Genomic DNA, 20,102 nt, shown 5'->3' with positions numbered 1-20,102 from the left:
CCTGGGCCCAAGGCCCCTTCCTGCCACTTCTGTCTCCTTATGGCTGTGTCTTCTGTCTCTCAACCAAGGCAAATTCCGGGAGCAGTTTAAGGCCGCCTTCTCCTGCTGCCTGCCTGGCCTGGGTCCCTGCGGCTCTCTGAAGGCCCCCAGCCCTCGCTCCTCTGCCAGCCACAAGTCCTTGTCCTTGCAGAGCCGGTGCTCTGTCTCCAGAGTCTCGGAGCACGTGGTGCTCACCAGTGTCACCACGGTGCTGCCCTGAGCGAGGGCCATCCTGGTGGCAAAAGGGGGTGCAACCTATCCCCTGCCTGGGCTGCTCCTCTGACTACTGGGGGACCTGCCCCCACTCCTCGTGGAAAGATTGCTGGTTGCAGTGCGAGGCCGGGGCTCCTCGCCTCGTTTTCTGTTTAACTCTGGGCAGTGTCACTTCCCTTCTCTGAGCTGCGTCCCCTAAGTGGATTGATGTGAGGATTAAGCACGCTCAAGAAGGTGGAAAGCTCTCTGTAAACTGTAAAGTGTTATGGACAAGATTAACGTTGTGTTCCTCCCACTTGGCTATACCACACAGTACCATCCATCACCATCATCCTTCCAGAGCTTGGCCCTCCTCCCAAAGACCCCTCTCCTACCCAATCATAGGTCTTCCCTGGAGTCTGCTATAAGGGTCCCAGCAGGCATTTCCATCTGGTCCAGGGGCTCTAAAGCCCAGGCTAAACTGGGCAGCGCTCCTTGAGGCCCATGTGAACTAATCTGAGCCCAGCCCTTCCCCAGTGGGAACAGAGCCCCACCCTCACCAGGTGCCAAGTGCACACACCACAGACTGCACCCCATCGGTCGTGCAGTGATAGGACACTCTCCATGAGGCCGTTTGGTATGGAGGCCAGCAGCCTGAAGCAACTGTAATTAAAAGCCTGGCACTGAATGTTCCCTTTCCTTGTCATTGCACAAAATCTGTGCTTCTTGGGTTAGGAGTGAGAAGGTGGGGAGGCTGGGGGAGGGGAGAAGACAAGGCAGTGCTGGAATGCTGCTATCTGCTGACCCCTCCCACCTCTCGTCCCCTAACACACGGGATCCCAGATGGCTCCTGGGCAGGCCTCAGAGCACACGTGCTCCTGCCCGCTCACGTGGCTCCGATCCTCTGATGCCACGATCTCAATCCTGGCCACATCTGTCTGCTCACGAGCCCAGCAGTCTATGGAAGGTAAGGGGGGTAGGGTGGGCAGACAGCGGGGTTAACAGACCGATTTACTGTTATATTCACCTTCTTGGAAATCAGGGCTTGCATTTATTTTCTATGAACTCACAGATTTAAAAGAGAAAGCCAGAGACTGGGCTAGACGTGCTCCATCTGCCACCAAGATGATTAGAGGGCTGCCAGAGGCCCTGATCCTTGCTGCCAGAGCAGGAGGTGGGAAGCAGTCTGAAGGACTCTCTGCTGAGAGGAGCGGGAGACATCTGGCAGAGGCCAGCTCGGCCATGCGCACCGCTGGGTCTGCTTAACCTGATTAATGACCTCACCCGTCAAGAAGTGGGGCAAACCGCGGCTCCTGCCAGGGGCCCAGCCCAGGAATGCTTTAGCACCCCTCCTCGTAGGCAGAGCAGGTGGAGGGAGTGGTCTGAGCACATCCTCCTGCTCTCCAGATGACTCGCCAGCCCAGCTCACGTGAACATTGCCACAGATGTGCAGCTGTTGCCAGAGGGTACAGGGTGTCCCGCCCATTCTCCACTCCCCTCCCGCTAGCCTTAGGATCCAAAGCTGTTTGTCAAGTTTGTAGCCAGGCTTGGAGGGGCAGTGTGTGGAATGAGGTGTGAGGGCTGACCCCCAAGCCCAGAACCAACCATGCCCACAAGGAAGAACCCAGGTCCTGGGCTCCTCAGCCCCAGCTGATCACAAAGGTGACAGAGTATGATCGACACTGTTCTAGACACAGGTTTCAGTAAACACTTGGCTCAGTGGGAGCAAAGAAACAACAGAAGCTTCCCCTAATGGCTGCAGTTCTATTCTCTGTGGGTTGAACCCAGCACCATGGTGGGCCTCGGGCCTCCATTTTGGGGGACTCAGATGAACTGAGGTGACCAGGATGCCATGGAATGAAGCTCAGTGAACAGCTTCTGGAGAGCCCGGGACTATCTGGCCTAGGGAAGGGAGGACCTGGGGGAATGCGGTGGCAGGTTCCAGATATCTAGAGGACTGGCATGCAGAAAGGGGTGAAATATGTTCTGGGTGGCCCAAGAGAGAAAACCATAGCCAATGGGTAGTGTTTTCAAGGTGGTGGGATTTGGAATCCACATCAGGAAGAAGTCCTCCTAGTCTAGGAGGAAATGGGCTGCCTGGAAAGGCACTGAGTTGTCATTGGAGGTTGGCAAGCAGAGACCAGACTCAAAGTGGGGTAATGGAGGGGGTTCTAGCTCTGCATGGGGCCTGGCCTCTGGGAACTGGATTCCACCTAACTCTAGGATCCTAGCATGACAGCAGCCCAGAGGAGAACCGAGGCTGAACTGGCTAAGCCTGACATACCTGCCAGGCCTCACTGAGCTGCTTCCCCAACCAAGCAGGGAGGAGAGCCTGTTTTCTTATCTTCATCCCCCCAAAATGAAAGGATTAGCTCACCATTACCCATCATAAGGTCCCCCAATCAAACCAAAACGTCTGGTGTCTTGGCTTCTGATTGAAATTTTGTCAGATCACTGTAGACATTTGGTATAGACTGATTATCAAGCTGATCTGAAGATCCAGCTGGCAAGTACAGAGGTCTGCGCTTAATAAAAATGGGGAGAAAGTTATGACTTCATAAATGCAGTTTGTCTGGAAGATTAAAACTAGGGTTTGAGATAATAAAAAGGCCAGGCTGTGAAAAGTCTGGGGTGGCTGCTTCTAGCCCAGAACGCCAGCCCTAAAACTGTTGTAAAACACACGGTCAGCTTCTTGGACTGAACCTGGCAAGGTTAGACTTAACCTGAAGTTAAGTTACACTTAACTTCACCCCAGTGAGAGCAGCCCTGTGGAGGCATGTCCCCCTGAGCTGTTTCTTTCTGCACGGCGTGGTATATACTATGTACTTAAATATTCGTTGAATGAAAGAATAAATGAGTGACTGAATGGATAAGCATATGAACCTGTAACTGGGAAGGTGTGGTGGAAAATGTGGAACTCCAGAGTTTTATTCTTGTATTGAAGCTTACAGTTGCACCAAACTTTTGGCCCCAAATGAAAAAAACCACACACACACAAAAAAAAAGCATTGGCAGTGGGAGGTAGCAACTTGTCCCCTGGGGACTGAAGCCAAGCAGAGGATGGCAGGCAAGTATGAGGGGTCCAAGCTGCAGAGGGGTAGCCTGGCCAAAGATGCTCAGAGAGCAGACTGCCCAAGCTCCCTGAGCAGGCAGCTAGAAGTCAACACACACGGACTTGTGGCGGGTGGAATCCAAGCCACTGGTCCCATGGGCAAATCTCTCACCCTGGTCAGATTCCATTTTGGAGAAACTGGGTTCATCTGACAAGACAGCATGGGTGAGGGAACGCAGGTGCTAATGGTAAGAGGCTGATGAACACTTACCACTGGCGTCAGGGCACAGAAGGAAAAGCTAGAGGCTGGAGTCAGCTGACTGGACACTAACCCCGTTGCAATGACCAGCATCTCTTGCACCTGGCGCAAGGCTGTGCCGTTTAAATACTCAGGGATGTAAAAGGACATTCAATTTCCAGTCCTCTCCTAGGTCAGGCCCCTACCTGTGTGGCCTCAGCCCAGGTCCCCACTACTTGGTGGCTATGACGCAGACTCCCAGCCCTCTTTGGGAACAATGCTGAATCAGGCAAGGGAGAATTCTTTTTCTAGGAAGGGCAGGAAATGAAGAGTGGCCCACATGCTTCTCCCACCCTAGGAGCCAGGAAAAGTCCCTTGGTGCACTCCCCACTTTACAGATGGGCTGGTCATAGCAACCGAGAAGCTGTCATGGTGACGAAGTCCTCGAAGCTGAGCCGAATGTTGCCCTGCACAGCTGTGTCCTTCTCCCGGAAGGCCTCGGTCAGCACCTGCAGCTGGGTGCACACCTGGATGAAGCGATCTAGCTGCATGGCAGGACTGGCGGAGCGGGGGCAGTAGCGGGAGACCAGGAGCTGGGTGAACTGGGGGCTCAGATTGTAGCCCATCTGGGACAGAGCTGGAGAGGAGGGGCACAAAGAGCAGACACAAAAACCTGCCGTGAGCACCGCCATCAACCAGCTCCACGGAGTACAGCACCTCAGGAACTTCGGGGGGACTGGCACCAAAGCAGAAACAGGACAGATGTCCCGAGGGGCTGTCCAAAATGGCAGGAGCACAACAGGGGCTCTGGATGCTCCCCTGAGCTGGAAGGCCCCCATCCCTCTTTCTCAAAATCTCTGTTGTCTGTTCAGTTAGGGGCCCGCAGGGTCCCAGAATGACACCAGTCTGTCCACGCCCATCTCTGACTCATCTCTATAACAGACAGAAGCCTGAGCCCCCTCGGGTCACCCTGCCCCGAGCGGACACACATCAGAGGCGGCTCAGCATGAGGCTATGAGGGCCTGCTCTGGAGTCGAGGCAGCCCCTCTGCAAGTTGCTTATTAACCCTTGCTAATCCCTGTCTTATCATCTCTAAAATCGGGATAATACTTACCTTGTAGGTTCTAGTAAGGATTAAAGGAGGTGATCATGCAAAGGATTTGGTGTAGTGCCTGGCACATAATAAGCACCCAGTAAGTGTTATTTGCTAAAAGTAATAAAATCATCACCATCTCCCCAGGCGAGGTTGCTGGGCAGCTCCAAGGTCACAGCCTCCATGCTGCTCCTCCTCCTGTCCCTCCACCTGGGATGCTTCCTTCTTCCTCTCTGTATAATCTACCAGCTCAGGCTAAAGTCTCAGCTCCCCTTTTGCTATGTGGCCCTTGGGCAAGTCACCTAGACTAAGCCTCAGTTTTCTCACCTGTAAAAGGGTAATAATAAGAGATCCTTCATCTAAGGATGGGGAATAAGAAACAGTACCTATCACATGGGGAGAAAGAATGATGTAATATATGAAAAAAGCTTATTACGGTACCTGGCCCATAGCAAGCATTCAATAAATATTAGCTTTCCTGTGATAATATCACCCTTACAAATATCCATCACCGGACCATTACCTGACAACAGAGTAGGTGCTCAGAACAGGTCACCTCCTTTCCCTTCCACTAGGGAGCTCCCCCTCCCCCCGCTCCCGCCCCCAGGCTCCTTAGTCTGATTGAAATCCACGGCCAGGGCGAGGGGCTGGGTTCTCTGGGGAGCCCTTTCTCCCTCTCAGGTGGCAAAGCTCCCTGTCCAGTTCTCATCCCCACACTAACCAACCATCCTCTGGAGTCAGAATTGGAACCAGACCTGGAGCTGTGGCCTCAGGTCATCTTAGCCAACTGCAACTTTTAGAGTGGTCCGGGTCCCAAAGCTGGGAATGAAATTGCCTTCTAGCAGGGCTAGAAACAGAAGCCACCTTTCTGAGCCCCTCTACAGGGCTCTTTCCATTCTGCATGCTAGAAACTAGAGAGGAAAGAGCCACACGAGCCACATGTCCCAGTCTCAAAGTGCCCTGGGCTGCTGAGTTTCCATCCCCAAGGCTCCCTGCCAGCTGGGCCTGTCTCACCTGGTGCTGCCAGGAATCCCATCGCCAGAGAGTCCAGCCCTGATCGTTTCCCTGCCCTGGACTGGGCTCACGGCCCAGCCAGGTCACAGAAGAGGTGGGGAGAGGGCCTGTGCTGAGGGCAGCGTTTTGCAGTGCAGTTGGACACGTGGTAGCCAGAGGCTAGAGAGAACCCCTTGCTCTGTCTTAGAGAGTAAAGAGAAACATCCGGCTGTGCCTGTCCGCTGAGTCCCTGCCAGGCCCTCACCTTGCTGCAGCTCTGTGTAGCTAATGGAGCCCGAGCGGTCCCGGTCATACTGCTGGAAGAGGTTCTTCCACTGCTGGATGAACTTCCACAGGGCTGAGAAACCGTAGACATCAATGCGGCCTGACTTGGTCTTGTCAAACATGTCTTGGGCGGGGAGGGAAAGAAGGCTTCAAGACTAGGCCAAGGGTCCTCAGATACCACTGAGGCTCCCTTCTCCCCAGGCTGGAGTAGGACGCTCCACAGAACCACAGGCCTGAGGCCCAGATGCCAGTACCCAAGATGCACCCTCATCAAGTACCATACCAGCCTCCACCCCTGCCAGAACTGCATCTTCTCCGCAGGCTTGGCAGCTGACCCCCTCCCTGCCATCTCCCACCAGGACAGGGAGTCCCATTCTGCAGATTGAGAAACTGAGCTGGCCTATGATTCAGCAAGGTCTAGAACTTGAGAAAAGATCTAAGGAAAAGAGCTCTCTAAGGAATCTCACCTTGAACCCAGTTTCCTGCCAGAAATCCTCCCTGGCCAAAAGATTTCTCCTCAGAATGGCCTCCCACCCACCTACCGTCAGACAGGAGGTGGCTCTGCCCCAGCCGGAGCCCGTGAGGAAGGGCTAGGACTCACTTATCATCATGAGGCATGTCTCGTCGTTGAATGAGGACCAGTTGGAGTTGACCAGGGCCTGCTTCAGCTCCTTGATGGAGATACAGCCACTGTGATCGGAGTCCACTGACTGGAACCAGGAGTAAGCCTCGGGATCCACACCGGGAGGGGCACCACCTGCAGGAACGGGTGCCCACCAGGGGAGTCAGACGCAGGTCTCAAGACCAATCCACAGAAATGCTGGGAAGGTCAGCCTCAGTGCCCCCCAGCTACAGGTTTTCCCTACCTCAAAAGTCTCACAAATCTGCCTACCCACTCCCTGTCTTCCATCAAGACAACATCCTTACTCTAATGGAAGAGGACCTTCTGTGTAAACTCACGAGTATTTGCGGTTGATTTCTACTCCACAAATCCTTCAGGTTTTTCCTACAGTGCTCCAGCCACTTCTCTATTTGATTTTTAAGTTTCTAAGGAACAGGGACTTGTCCGGCAGATTAAGAATTCTCTGAAAAGGGGGATCATCTCTTCCCCAAAAATGTTTGCTGAGCACCTAACACGCACAGCCCAGAGACAAGCATTTTGAGAGTCAGGCAGCAGGGAGCTCGCTGGGGTGGGAACCAGGTCTGGTCCATCTCTGCCACCAGGAGAGCTGGCATATTCTATCAAGAGCTACCAGAACGTGGGTGGCCACAGAGCTCCATGTCTCTTCCCTCCCCATCACCTCCGATGCCTGTCCCCATCTCCAAACCTCCCTGCGGACATCTCTGACACCTCCTCACCCCACACATCCAAAGAGCTGCCAGTTCCATACACAGGTATCAACTCCTCCCTGTTCCTACTACACCTGCCCCGATTCAGACACCTCTCACCTGACTGTGGAACAAACCCAAAATCCTAACCAAATCCTCACGACAGCGACTCTCCACCATTTAGCACTTGTTGCCGAGTAATCTTTGTAAAATTCCACTCTGTTCTCACCAATTTCCCCCCACCTCAACTCAGAACTCTTCAAAGGCTCCCCACTGTCTACAAAATAAAGTCCAGCATTCCAGTTTCCCCACAATGTGGTCTACCCCCATCTACCTGTCACTCTATCCCTACTCTGTCCCCCTCTGCCTGTTCCAGCCTAGATGCAGTAAGTAAGACACTTGGTCCTACCCAGACCTTCACAGGTCCCTAGGAAGCCTTTACTCACCTCACCAAGTTCTCTCTGTCTCATACCCTCTTCTCCCTCATCTCTTTGCATCCATTTCCCACCCACCCTTCAAAACCCAAATAAAATGCTGCTCCTTCTATAAAGCCTTTCCTCTTCTTCCATCCCTGGACAGGCCTCCTTCCTCTCTCCTTTGTACTCCTCTCTATGGCCCTGATCACTCCAGTGTACATGTTTTTTCCTACTCTTTCCAGGTTACACTTGGAGCAACTTGTGGGCAAGATCCCAGCCTAACTCATCTCTGAATCCCCACGGGCTAGCACAGAGCTGGACACAGAAAGGGGAGGTGCTCAATTCATGCTAGAATTGGCCTCCTGGTTCAAGTCCCAGCTCTCCCATGTGCGGCCTTGGTTAAGTTATTGAAGTTCTCTGTGTTACAGTTTTCTTATCTGTGAAATGATAAGCACAATAGCATCTACTCCATAAGGTTATTATTATGAAGATATAATTAATACATGAAAACCCTTAGATCAACACCTGGCACCATCCAAGCACTATATAACTGCTGATTATTAGTGTTGCTGTCATGGTTCAAACAGCTTTGTGTGTCTGGGAGCTTTGTGTGTATGTCAGAAGAAAGGATCATTCATTTGGAAAGACATGCAGGGTGGGCTGGGGGTGAGGGGAGAAGGTGGCAGGTGAAAGCAGAGAAGCACAGAAGACTGTCTTGGGAAAAAGCCAGAGTTACACAGTATTGGTAAACCTGCTGAGTTGACTGAGGGCGCCTTCACACAAGGCAGTATCAGAGACAGCACAGAAACCACTGCCCAGTCCCCAAAGTAAGGCCAGAAGGATAAAGGTTTGCCTGACTGAGGGACTAGTCTGACTTCCTCGGATGGGAAATCCAGACAGGCCCCACCCTCTTTCCTAAAAGAGCTGCTGTGCCATGGGGGAGAGGAGGTCACAGCCAGAGGCAGGAGAGTCTCTGTAACATGTGGTCTGCGCAGTCAGCATAGAACAGCTCAGGCTCTGGAAGCGAAGAGAGCAAAGATCCTTACTAACCTGTGTGGCTTAGAGGAATTGTTTCACTCTCTGAATACTGATTCCCCCATTTCTAAAATGGACCTACTTCCCAGGGTTGCTGTGATGATTAAATGAGATAACAGCAAAGTAAAGTTTTCACAAAGGGCCTGGAATGTGTGCAGTCACATTTTCGTGGAGGAAGGCCTATTTAAACTGGGTCTGAAAGGATGATTAAGAGTTACGATGGGGAAAAGAAAAAGCATGTGGCAAAGGCACAGAGTGTGTTCAGAGTACTCCAAGGGGTCTGGGGTTGATGGGAGAGAGAGGGTCTGGAAAGGCCCGTTGGGAGTCGAGTGCCCTTAGGATCTTCCCTGTGGGTAATGAGGCACCTTTAAGGGTCAAACCTCTCTTGCAGAGCGTGGTGTTCAACATTTAGACCCTGTATTCAGCGGGGTTAAGGTGGGGCCTCCAGGTGACTCCACTGCAGGTGATATACGGATCATACTTTAAGAAGCACTGCTCCAGGGACTTCCCTGGTGGTCCAGTGGCTAAGACTCCGCGCTCCCAATGCAGGGGGCCCGGGTTCGATCCCTGGTCAGGGAACTAGATCCCGCACGCATGCCACAACTGAAAAAAAAGATCCTGCACGCTGCGACGAAGATCCCCTGTGCCGCGACTAAGACTCCGCGCAGCCAAATAAATAAATAAATAAATATTTAAAAAAAGAAAAAAGAAGCACTGCTCCAGGGGCTCACGGGCCGCACTGGAGAGGAGAGAGGAAGCTGCAGAGGGTGAGCAGTTAAGAGTCTGAAGCACATTTCTCCTCTCCGCTGCAGCCCCATTATCTCTGGCCTCAGGCCCTGCAGGGATAAGCCTCACAGCCAGGGGTTTCTTTCCCTGCAGTGACCTCATGTAGGCTCGGAAACAAAATTTTAAAAGGAGGAGGAAATCCACCAGGAAGCTTCTGAGCTGAAAGCAAACAGCCAGCAGCTCCGGCTCTGACAAGATAAATGCCACTGGCTCAGTGTTTAGAACCCCCAAGGTCTGAGCCTCTCCCTCGGCCACCTGCTGGGAGTGTATGCTAAGATGCTGCAGCTTCCCAGCAGTACCATTCCCTGGAGGCCCTTCAGGTGCACCAGAGTGGTTCCAGGCTGCCTCGCTGCTGGTGTGGTCTCCTGGGAACAAGCATTGCGAAGAGGCTGACTGAATGAGCTTGGGAGGACACAGGGGTCTGGGAGCTCACCTTCCCCAACCCCCTGTCTGAAATCATTCAGAAATGTTCACTGAGCTTGAAGCCCCACCTAAGATTCTCTGCCTCCACTGAGTTGCCAAGCCCCCTCCCCAGCCCCCATTTGTCCAGTACCTCAGCTTTACTGTCTCTGCTCTTTATCCTTCCCCTATCTCATCCCATCACTCTCCTGACTGCCTCGGCATCTTTCAGTGGTACAGCCCTTGCCACATCTGCTATCACATTAAATGCCAAATACCTCGTTGCTGAGAATGCTCCAGAACGAGTCCTCTCACAGAACACTGTTTACTAAGCCCCTCCCATTTGCCATACACTGTGCCCAGTGTTTACCTGCAACTTCTCATTTAATCTTTATTAACAATCTTGTGAGGTAGTGACATTTACACATTTTACAGATGTGGACACTGAGGCTTAAAGAGATGAAGTAATTTGGTCAGGTCAGTAAGTGATCTGATCTCAAAAGCCCAAGCTTTCAACAACTATACTATCTTACCTTTCTACATACAGTAGTCAGTCTCTCTTATACAGAAATGGGGTTTCTCCCCACAGTAGACTATAGCATTATCTCCAATCATTTGCTTATCTACTCCCTCCCCTGCTTCCCTGCAAGAGCATGGTACATCCTCTCCACTGCCTGGTGGCCTGCAGAGCCCCTCCAGTGAGAGGAGTATCCATTCCCATCCTACTGACGTCAGGCTTGACCAGAGGATGTGGTTTGGCCAATAAACGTGAGTGGAAGAGATATAATGTACTTCAAAGCAGAAGCTTTAGGAGGCATCGTGCGTTCCTGCTAGCTCTCCTGCTCTTTTTGTCTGCCACAAAAACAGTATATCCCAAATAGGGGCTGCTCCTCCAGCCTGGATCCTGGAAAGAAAAGACACGTGGAGCAGAACCTCAGCAGCCAAGCCTGCAGCTGCCGACATGTAACCAAGAGTAAATAAGTGTGAGCAAGGAACAGAAATAAACATTTGCCATTGTGAGCCAGAGACTTAGGAGTTGTTGTTACCACAGCAAAGCTAATTAACAGACTTCTCATTCTGCTAATGCAAGCTAAGCTAGAGACAAGATGCTAAGGTGCCGGAGACCAGGCTGCCTGCACATCCACAAGGAGGGCAAGGAAGGGCCCTGGATAACTCAGAACAAGGTCAGAGGCACCTGGAGTCCAAGATCCCTACTTACCTGGAGGAGGTGTTCCCTGTCCATAAGGCCCGGGATGCTGGGCACCATAGGAATTTGGAGGTGGTGGTCCATAGGGGCCCCCTGGGGCCGCGCCACCATATGGTCCTCCCGGAGTTCCAGAAGGGAGCCCCCCAGGGTTGGGGTGTGCATAGGGCCCTCCACCAGCTGGTGGTCCATAAGGCCCTCCAGGGGCAGGACTTCCTCCATATCCGCCACCAGGGGTTACCCCGCTAGCATACTGCCCTCCAGCATGGGGGAGTCCGGGGTAGTAGCTACCCGGAGGGGCTCCGGGTGCTTGTCCTCCAGCTCCTGGGCAGCCCTGCAAGAAGAGCAAGATATCAGTCAGAATGACAGGGCCAGAAACTAGCCACAGTATGGCACTTTACAGTTATAAGGCACTGCCACTGCCTTTCTTTCAACTGATCCTATGGGCTGAACTGGACTGGAATCATGACCCCATTGCTCAGATGGGGAACCTGAGGCTTCTGGAGGAGATACAACTTACCCAAGGTCACACTGCCACTGACCTGCAGAGGTAGGGCTGGATACCTGCCCTCCTGGCTGCCCTTCCCTGCACACCAAGGGGCTCCACAAGGGCTGGGATCATGTCTGGTTTGCCACTTTATCCCTTTATCCCCAGACCCCAGTGCAGAACAGATGCTCAATAAATATTTATTGTATGAATGAGCGGGCAAATTAATCAAACTGAATTCCAAATCCACACCCTGTGGTACCCCCATCTCTATCCGCAGAATTCACAGTGCAAATGTGATCTCCAGCCCATGCCCCTGACCCTCTTCAGTCACAAATGATGTATCTATAGCATGGATTCATCCACAGCATGTCTTCCTTACCCTACTCTAGCTCATGATGCAAAACCATTTCCCCAGCCTCATTCATGGCCCTGTGAGACAGGTAGGCAAGACCCTATTCCTAAGGCAATATAGGCCCATGGTTAAGAGAGAAAAAGACCAGTTCAAGCTTGCGGTCTGCCACTTACTAACTGGTCTAATGACTTACCCTCTCTAAGCCTCAATATCCTTGGCTCTAAGAGTGCCTGCCTACCTCCAGGTTAGTATGTGAATGAAATGAGGTCGGTCACGTGAAGGGCTCTGACACAGGCCCTAGCACAAAGTAAGCACTCAATACACAGTAACTATTAATAGTAGCACTCTTCTATGGAGGAGGAAACTCAAGTCCAGAAAAATCACACAACAACCGTGTGGAGGGGCTGGGGCCAGAGTCCAGGTCTCCTGGCTGCTAAGCGCAGGCCATGTAAACAGTAGAGCATACATGGGAGCACTCCTCCCTCTCTTGTCCCTGTCCCCACGCCACTAGCCAGGGATCCCTGAGGCTCAGAGTGTTCGGCTCCATCTCCCTAAATGGCCTAGTGGAGCACAGCCTCAACACATCTGCAGACAGGCTGAGCTCAAGGGCATAAAGAGCAACTGCGCTCGGCTCCGAGCATCGTGAGGATGGTACCATCTGGACACGTTTTAGATCAACCCGTAAGGCACACCAGTGGCCTAGCCAGTACAAGCCTGGATTTTCTCTTTTAATTGCGTTTGATAGCTTCCAGGACAGTTACCCTCAAGGCTAAGGCCAAAGTCACACTTCATCTCAAGAGAGTCTGCTTGCTTGGGGAGGAGAGGCTTCTTGAGGGAGGGCAGGAAGCATGCCCTTCCACCTTCCCCACTCAGCATCGTGGACACTCTTCTGCCCTGGAAGCTGCCACAGCTCGTAGCAAGACTCCTTCACAGATAATGAAGTCACAGGCAAATCTCAATTCAAAACTCTGCTCTCATCAGCTGAGCTCATGACCATGGGTCAGTGGCTTAATCTCTCTAAGCCTGTTTCCTCACAAGCAAAATATAATAATCCCTTCCTCATTGAATTGTTCTGCAGATTACAAGAAATGTATACAGCAGAATTTTGTTAGTTAAATTTTTAGCTAAAGAACCCCACCACACCCCACCCTTTTTTTTTTTGGCCACGCGGCTTGCAGGATGTTAGTTCCCCAACCAGGGACTGAACCCGGGCTACGGCAGTGAAAGCGCCGAATCCTAACCACTGGCCCACCAGGGAATTCCCTAAAGAACCTTTTGATGAATAAAAATATTTAAAAACTGACAAGAGAAAGTTGCTCTGGTTGGAGGTGGGGGTCCCAGAGCCCTGACCACGTAGGCCTCTCCCTTGCTAGGCTGTGAGTGAGCCCTGCAGAACCCCCACCAGTGATTCAAAAGGCACTCTGAAAACCATTAATACAAGAAACAGTTCTTACAACAGCGTCCGGCATAAATCATAGCTCTACTGTTATATTAATTATTATTATTACTATCAGCAAAGCCCTGGGCCAGGTAAACTCTTGGGGCGGGGGGTGTGTATGAAGGAGAGTGAAATGTTCGAAGGAGCTCAATTAATAGGAGAGGCACTGAAACACACTCTGTAACATTTAACAAAACAGCATAAGGAAACAGGTGTTTAAAATGGACACATAAGCCATGTGCCATGGGACCACAAAGGAGAGTGAAATCGGGGAGGGTTTCCAGAAGAAAGCAGCATTTGGGTTAGGACTTAAAGAATAATAAAGATTCCCAAGGGAGCTGGAGAGGTGTGATGGGAGAGGTGCCCAGAAGACCTCTTCAACCTAACCCCTTCAGTTTACAGATGGGAAATTAAGGCCAGGTGAGGGGAAGAGACTGGCTTAAGAAACGCTGTGAGCTTAAGGCAGAGGCAGATCACTCCCCGTCCACACCCCAGTCCACTGACTCCCACCACCTACTGCCACGGTGCTCTTTCCTTAAGCAATAGGGCACAGGATTCCAGTGTAGGGTAGAAAAGGGGATGGGGACTCCGCAGAGTCTGGGCACACCCGAAGAACAGGCTGGACACCAAGCCAGGAAGTTGCTGCTCCACAAGAAGTCGTGTGAGCAAACCCATCAACTGTTCCTGGCTTAGGACACCTGAGGCACAGCCCTTCTCCCAAGAAACGACCCCACGACAACCAAGCTAGTGCTGCCGGCCGGTCTTCTGATCTTGGTCCTATCACAATCCAGGGGTCTGGTGCAGCCTGGCCGCAACTAAACCCTTTCCTTTCTGCCCTGCATTAAAGCCCTTACGTGTAGTTTACAAAGCACTTTCACATACACACAAATGCTACTGGTAAAATTCTGCCAACAATCCTCTAACAGAAAAAAGGAAGGTATTAGTAGGCCTATTTTCAGATGAAGAAACTGAGGTGCACAACTGTTAAAAGACTTCATTCATTCAGCAAGCATTTACAGAGCAACAATGTTGTGTTAGGCTCTGTGCTAGGCCAGGGGGCACGAAACTAAACAGGGCCTGGCCTTGAGGAGCTCCAGATAATTATGATACAATCTGATCAGTGTCATCAGAAAAATCTACTTAAATGCTATTAAGAAGGCATGGGCAGGGGAATTGGTTCTGTTTGTCAAATGATAAACGAGCAATCAAATGAACACATGTAGGCAGTGGGTCAAGGAAGGCTTCCTGGAAGAGGCAGGAATAATAGTGGAACTGGCACTGAAGGATGCACAGGCATTCTCCAAAAGGAAGGCAGCAAAGGACATTCCAGACGGAAGAAGAAAGACAAACGCACAGACCTATGAGCGAGCATGGAGTAGTCAGGGAGTGGGCTAAAAAGCAGGTGGCAGGGGCAAGAACGCAGAGTGAACTCAGAAAGGCAAGCTCTTTACATGCTCCTTGTCTAATCGCCTGCCCTGCTGCATTTCAGTTAGCTGGTGCACCTTAGAGCAGTTTCTCTCTGTCACACAACAGTGAGCTCCCCAGGGGCAGACAGTGGCCTCATTCATCACGGTAGCCCAGGGTCCAGCACAGAGTCTGGCACCGGCAAGCCGCCATAAAAATGTGAACAAATGAATACCACTCAAAAGATTTGGAGCTTTATGCCAGAGGAAACAGAGCGCTACAGAAGGGTTTCCAACAGGGAAGAAACGTGATCGGGCCTTGTTTAAAGAACTAAGCAGCGGCGGGTGTGGAGGATGAACTAGCGGGGGAGGCGGCAGCCCAGGTGCTGGACAGGCAGGGCTTGAACCAGACAGCAGACTCAGAGAGAACGGGATGGATTCTGAAGCTATTTCAGAGATAGACTAGACATGACTTGGCAACTAATTAGGTTAGAGAAGCGATGGAGGGGGCAGTGAGGAAAGGGAAGTGTTTAGAATGACTCAGGTTTCTAGCTTGCACCAGAGGACGAAGAAAGTAAAACCACGAGATTCCAGGCTGGGGAAGAGGGTTCCCAGGGCCACTGAGTTGTTAGTAAATGTCTGAACCAGAAATGAAAACCAGAGTCCCTGATTCCATGTTCTTTTATACTACTCCATGCCATTTGCCAACCCTTTGAAGAGTTTTTCCAAGAGCATTTCATGCTGATAAACACAAGACTGTCCAAAAAAAAAAAGACAGGAAGAGTTCAGCAACCATGGTTTCCAAAACATTACAGAAAACTAACCCTAGGTCTTTACTGATTGCAAATAAACTACATTTGATAAATTTGGGTGGGGGGAAAGGGCAATTAACATTTTATTAAGGCTCTCACTGATCCTCAGTCCTATGAGGTAAGTGCTATGATCCCCATTTTACAGATGAGAAAATTAAGGTGCAGAGTTTAATCATGTGCCTGTGATGACACAGCTAGAACTGGTAAGCTTCAAAACAGGGTCTGCATGACTCCACCACTCTACCCTCTTCTGGGTGTTCACAACAAATGAGTGAGTGTCTACCACATGCCAGTGCCAGAGACTGTCCTAAATATGTGTCAGATATGATGGATTTCTACAGTGGGAGGGGTTGAAGGGGAAAGGGTTGGATTAGGTAATCTTTCAGAGGCTTCAAGCCCAGAAACCAGGGAGACTCAGAAGAATCTTATTCTGTTTTCACCCCTGCACCTAGACCCAATTCGAGAGCCACAGTATTGTAAGAGACCCCAAAGACCTCCCAGTCCAACCTCTCAGTCGATGATGGAATCTCTGTAGCACCATCTGGAATCTGTGTTTACATTCCTGCAAGTGGTGGGGAGTTCACCCCCTCCCAAATAACCCACTCAGAAAGTCCTACATTTTCTTTTGGCTCTGAGGGCTCATTCTTCTACCCCAAGATCCTTGTGAAGCCCAGAGGTGTCAAAGTTTGGTCCATGCTGAGTGCTGAGGGGAAACACAAGCCTGTGTTTCAAACACAAGGCTGTGTTGCAAACACAAGCCTGTGCTCTGGAACTACCCCACAGCCCGCTGGAGGAGGTCAGAGCCCATTCTAAGGGGTTAAACAATCACAAGACTACAGAAGGAGTGGTTTGGGCATTCACCAGCAGAACCTCCTAAAATATTTAAAGGCCAGAAATCTGCAGCCAATAAACAGCGAGCCAAGAACTGTCCCAAGACTTCAATTACCACCTCTGCTGACACTCCAGAATCTTTCTCTCCAGCTTCATCTCTCATGAGCTGCAGACCTCATATCCAACAACCTCCTGGACCTTCCGTCCAAATCTATTCCTCCCTCTGTGTTCCCACTGCTGTGAAGGGAAACCCTGATGCCCTCCTGGACACCTCCTCTTTCCTTTCCTCCGTCACCTCAATTAGGCACCAAGTTTTCTCACTTCTACCTCCCAGCTCCATGTTCACCAGGTCACTGTTCTCTCACCTAGATTACTTCAACAGCTTTGAAACTGGTCTCCCTGCCTTGTCTCTCCTGCTTCAACCCCCCCGACAGTGCCCCATGGTCACCGCTCAAAGCACGAATGGGAGAAAACTCTTCAGGAGCTCCCCGACAACTCTCAGGATGAAGTCCACACTCCTCAAAAAGGCACATAATGCCCTTTAGGATCTGGTCCTTGCTTACCTTTCTGGTCTTATTTTTTACCCTTTCCCCCCCTCCTCTTCACTACAACTAGACTGATCTCCTTAAATTCTTCCAAAATACTGGGCTCTCTTACTTGCTTCCTGGCCTTTGTGAATACTACTCCCTCCACTGGAATACCATGCCTTTCTTCACCCAGCTAACTCCTACTGGAGATTCGGTTTTTGGCTTAAATGTCACCTCCTTTAAGAAGACTTCCTTCCCTCAAGACTAAGTTAGGTGTCCCTCCTGTGCTAGCCTGACACTTACTCCCATTTAATACTCATCGCACAGATTCTACAATTTACGTGTCTGTATCACTCTTCCCCTTGGAGTATTTACTATATGCCAAAACACCATATCAAGCACTTTATGTGGATTATCTCATTTAATCTTTGCAGTAACCCTTGAGGTAGGTACTCTTATGACCCCATTTTTAAAAAGGGGGAAACCGAGCCTCAGACTTCTGCAGAAATTTCTGCAAGGAAATGGCAGAGCAAGGATTTGAAGCCAAATCTCTCTGGCCTCAGAGACCAAGCTCTTAAGCACTGAAATCCATCAGGCTGGCTCCCCCACAGGACCAAAGGGTACTTGAGTTTTACTCCTCGAAAACCCAGTCCATGCTTGAGGACCCTGGGGCAGGACGCAGCAGAAAATTATAGTTTTGACTCCTAACAAGAGGCTGGAATCCTCCAGGGCTATGTACTGGGTGGAGGGGAGGCAGCACTGACTAAGCCTTTGGATGTTTTCAGACAACCCACTTCCTTTCTTGGAACACTGTGAACCAGGAGCTGGATAGGAGGAACGAAGAAGGTATGATGGGAGAAAAGCATTTCTTCCTCTACTCGAGACACAGTCCTCTCTGCGCTCCTTTTCAGTATTTCACTGAGCATAAGCCCAGGCAGCACGGCATGATAACAGTGATCCCAGCAGCAAGAGCTATGCCACCACGCTCTGGCACACACTAGGTATCAGCAATGCGCCAAGCTCCCTACAGGCTTTATCATATTTCATCCTCTTTTCAGCCCTATGAAGTACTATTCCTCCCTCTTTACAAGTGAAGAAACGGAGGCTCAGAGCCCTTAGATGATGCGTCCAAGGGTGTATAACTATTAAATAGTAGAATTAGGATTCTAGCCCAGTTCTGTCTAACCTGGAAGTTCAGGCTCTTAATTTCTATGTCACTGCTTCTAGGATGCATACAAATTGTCTCCAAAAGCTTATTAAAATGTAGATGCTTGGACCTTTCCTGGGTACAGAATAGGTCTGAGGTGGAACCCCAAAATGTGCTTTTTTGACAAGCTCCTAGGTGATTCTAATGTAGACCATCCACTGAGAAACAAAGTACTATGGCAATGTTTTCCCAAACTGTGTTCCTCAAGAATACCAGTGTCACCAACATATGACCAGACTTAAAAGGGGGTGGGGGGGGTTCCATAGTTAAGTAAGTTTAAGAAACACTTCATATGCTATCCCTCTCTGGCAAATTTACAATGTCTATTAACAAATTAAGAATTCTGAGATGGCCTGTGGTTAACAGGCCATCTGTATTTAACAGCGTATTTCCCAAACTTATTTAACCACAGAATACTCCTTTATTAGCAATACTTATTAACATTTCACAAGCCTCAGCAAATGCAACTGAGCTTGGGAAACACTGCTAGGTTATACTTCCTCCTAACCCCAGCCCAGGCTGGCCTCTCTCCTTCCTACCTCTGCTAAGTATGCAATGACAGAAACTCTAAGTTCTAGCACGGGAACTCCCTCACTTGCTATGTGTGACCTTGGGCAAGCCACTTAACCTCTTTGGGCTCATTCCTCAGCTATAAATTGGGGGAATAATCCCTGCTAGCCTGTTTACAGAGCCTTCATGATTGAGATAACGGATGTCCAAATACTGTGTGCAAAAACTGTACAGGGCTGCACTCCCTACGAGGGCTCTTGCCGCATCTTCTGATATGTGATTACACTCAGCCCAGCGCTTAGCAATATCCCATGTGACCTTGTTTTCCAATTTTTCCTGCATGGGTTTTATCTCCTAAGTTAGTGTGATCTCGGGCAACTCAGGAGCCCTCTCTGAGCTAAAATGAAGGGACTCTTCTGAGGGCCCTTCCAGCACTGGCCTTCAAGGAATCTAGTAAAAATCAAAATACTAAAAGGTAACACCTGTCACACTCTTCGTAGTACCAAATGCTTTACAAGCATCACTTCATTACTCTTCATAACAGCTCTATGAAGTAGATCCTATTATTTGGCCCTATTTTACAGAGGAGGAAACTTCAGCTCAGAAAGGGCTCAATGGCTCAAAACTATTTAAGTGATGGAGCCAAGGTGTGAACCTTCCTCTGACTCCAGACTGCACTTCACTACTCTAACGCTCTTGTTATCCAACAACGGATTCTGGCCACAGAATCACCTTGCTGTGGTGTTCTTGCCTGGATCAAGATGGGCTGGCAAGTGGGGAAAAGGCATTTGCTGACAGCTCCGGGTTCTGCTGCCTAACTGCCTGGTGACTTCAAATAAATTCCATGTCTCCTTGGGTTTCACTTTTCCTATGTGTGAAATGGAAGTGTTGGACTCAGTAGTCGAACAAGCTCGTTTGTGCAGCCTGCTAAAACCACAGGTTCTCCTGATTATTCATTCAGATGCAGTACGTTCAGGGTGTATTTTTATCGACTCCCCAAAAGATACCGACAGAACCAGTGCTCTAAACGTTCTGTTGGCGTTGATGACCCCGCTTGGGGTCCCAGCGGGATCCTGGGAAGGTATGGGGCCCAGGCCAAGCCCAGCCTGACTCTGTGGGGTCCAAGAACCCCAAATCTTCCCGTGCGCGACGTCAAAGGGGGCGCGACACGACCTCCCAGACGTGCAGTCCTGCGTGACGTGAGCCAGGCGCGACCGACCATCCCTTTTCCCTTCTCTCCTGCGCGAAACCTCGTTGAAACCAACCTCAGCGTGGGAAAGGCGCGGAGGAGGCGGGGAGAAGGAGAAGCAGGGGATCCCGGACCTGGACTTGGCGAGGCACCCACTTGGATTCGCCCGCCCCTCACACACTCACCTGCCCGTACGGGTAGCTGGCCATGGCGACTCTGACGTCTCACGTCGCCGTGGGGCGGGACTTTCCGCCTCAAACCCGCCTCCTCCTGGGCGTGGGG

At 50.7% G+C, this 20,102-nt stretch overlaps 2 protein-coding genes across 8 annotated transcripts in view; one reads left to right on the top strand and one right to left on the bottom strand.

Annotated features, from left to right (window-relative positions):
- The window catches only part of HCRTR1 (hypocretin receptor 1), a 12,160-nt gene extending 8,940 nt beyond the window's left edge, over positions 1-3,220 (top strand). For 4 of the 5 annotated variants that reach the window (XM_082399352.1, XM_082399351.1, XM_082399353.1 and 1 more), the window contains one exon: positions 69-3,220. In XM_082399352.1, the coding sequence (XP_082255478.1) occupies positions 69-259 (191 nt within the window). In that variant the 3' untranslated portion in view covers positions 260-3,220. The remainder of the gene's footprint in view (positions 1-68) is intronic. The other variant, XR_014246755.1, reaches the window with a different exon arrangement.
- Positions 3,130-20,102, bottom strand: PEF1 (penta-EF-hand domain containing 1). Of its 3 annotated transcripts, none has more exons than XM_082399392.1 (5): positions 20,006-20,102; positions 11,077-11,395; positions 6,494-6,649; positions 5,873-6,016; positions 3,130-4,158 (listed from the first exon to the last, which is right to left on the bottom strand). In XM_082399392.1, the coding sequence occupies exons 1-5, from the start codon at positions 20,027-20,029 to the stop codon at positions 3,929-3,931; spliced, it is 873 nt and encodes a 290-aa protein (XP_082255518.1). In that variant the 5' UTR covers positions 20,030-20,102; the 3' UTR covers positions 3,130-3,928. The 3 variants fall into 3 exon arrangements, with proteins under 3 accessions (XP_082255518.1, XP_082255520.1, XP_082255519.1); XM_082399394.1 differs by having other exon boundaries at positions 11,353-11,395; positions 20,006-20,044; XM_082399393.1 differs by lacking the exon at positions 5,873-6,016.

Source organism: Balaenoptera borealis (assembly GCF_965194805.1).
Source record: "Balaenoptera borealis genome assembly, chromosome: 1".
NCBI lineage: Eukaryota > Metazoa > Chordata > Mammalia > Artiodactyla > Balaenopteridae > Balaenoptera > Balaenoptera borealis.
The sequence above is the reverse complement of the archived record's forward strand: the minus strand, read 5'-3'. Positions and strand labels throughout refer to the sequence as shown.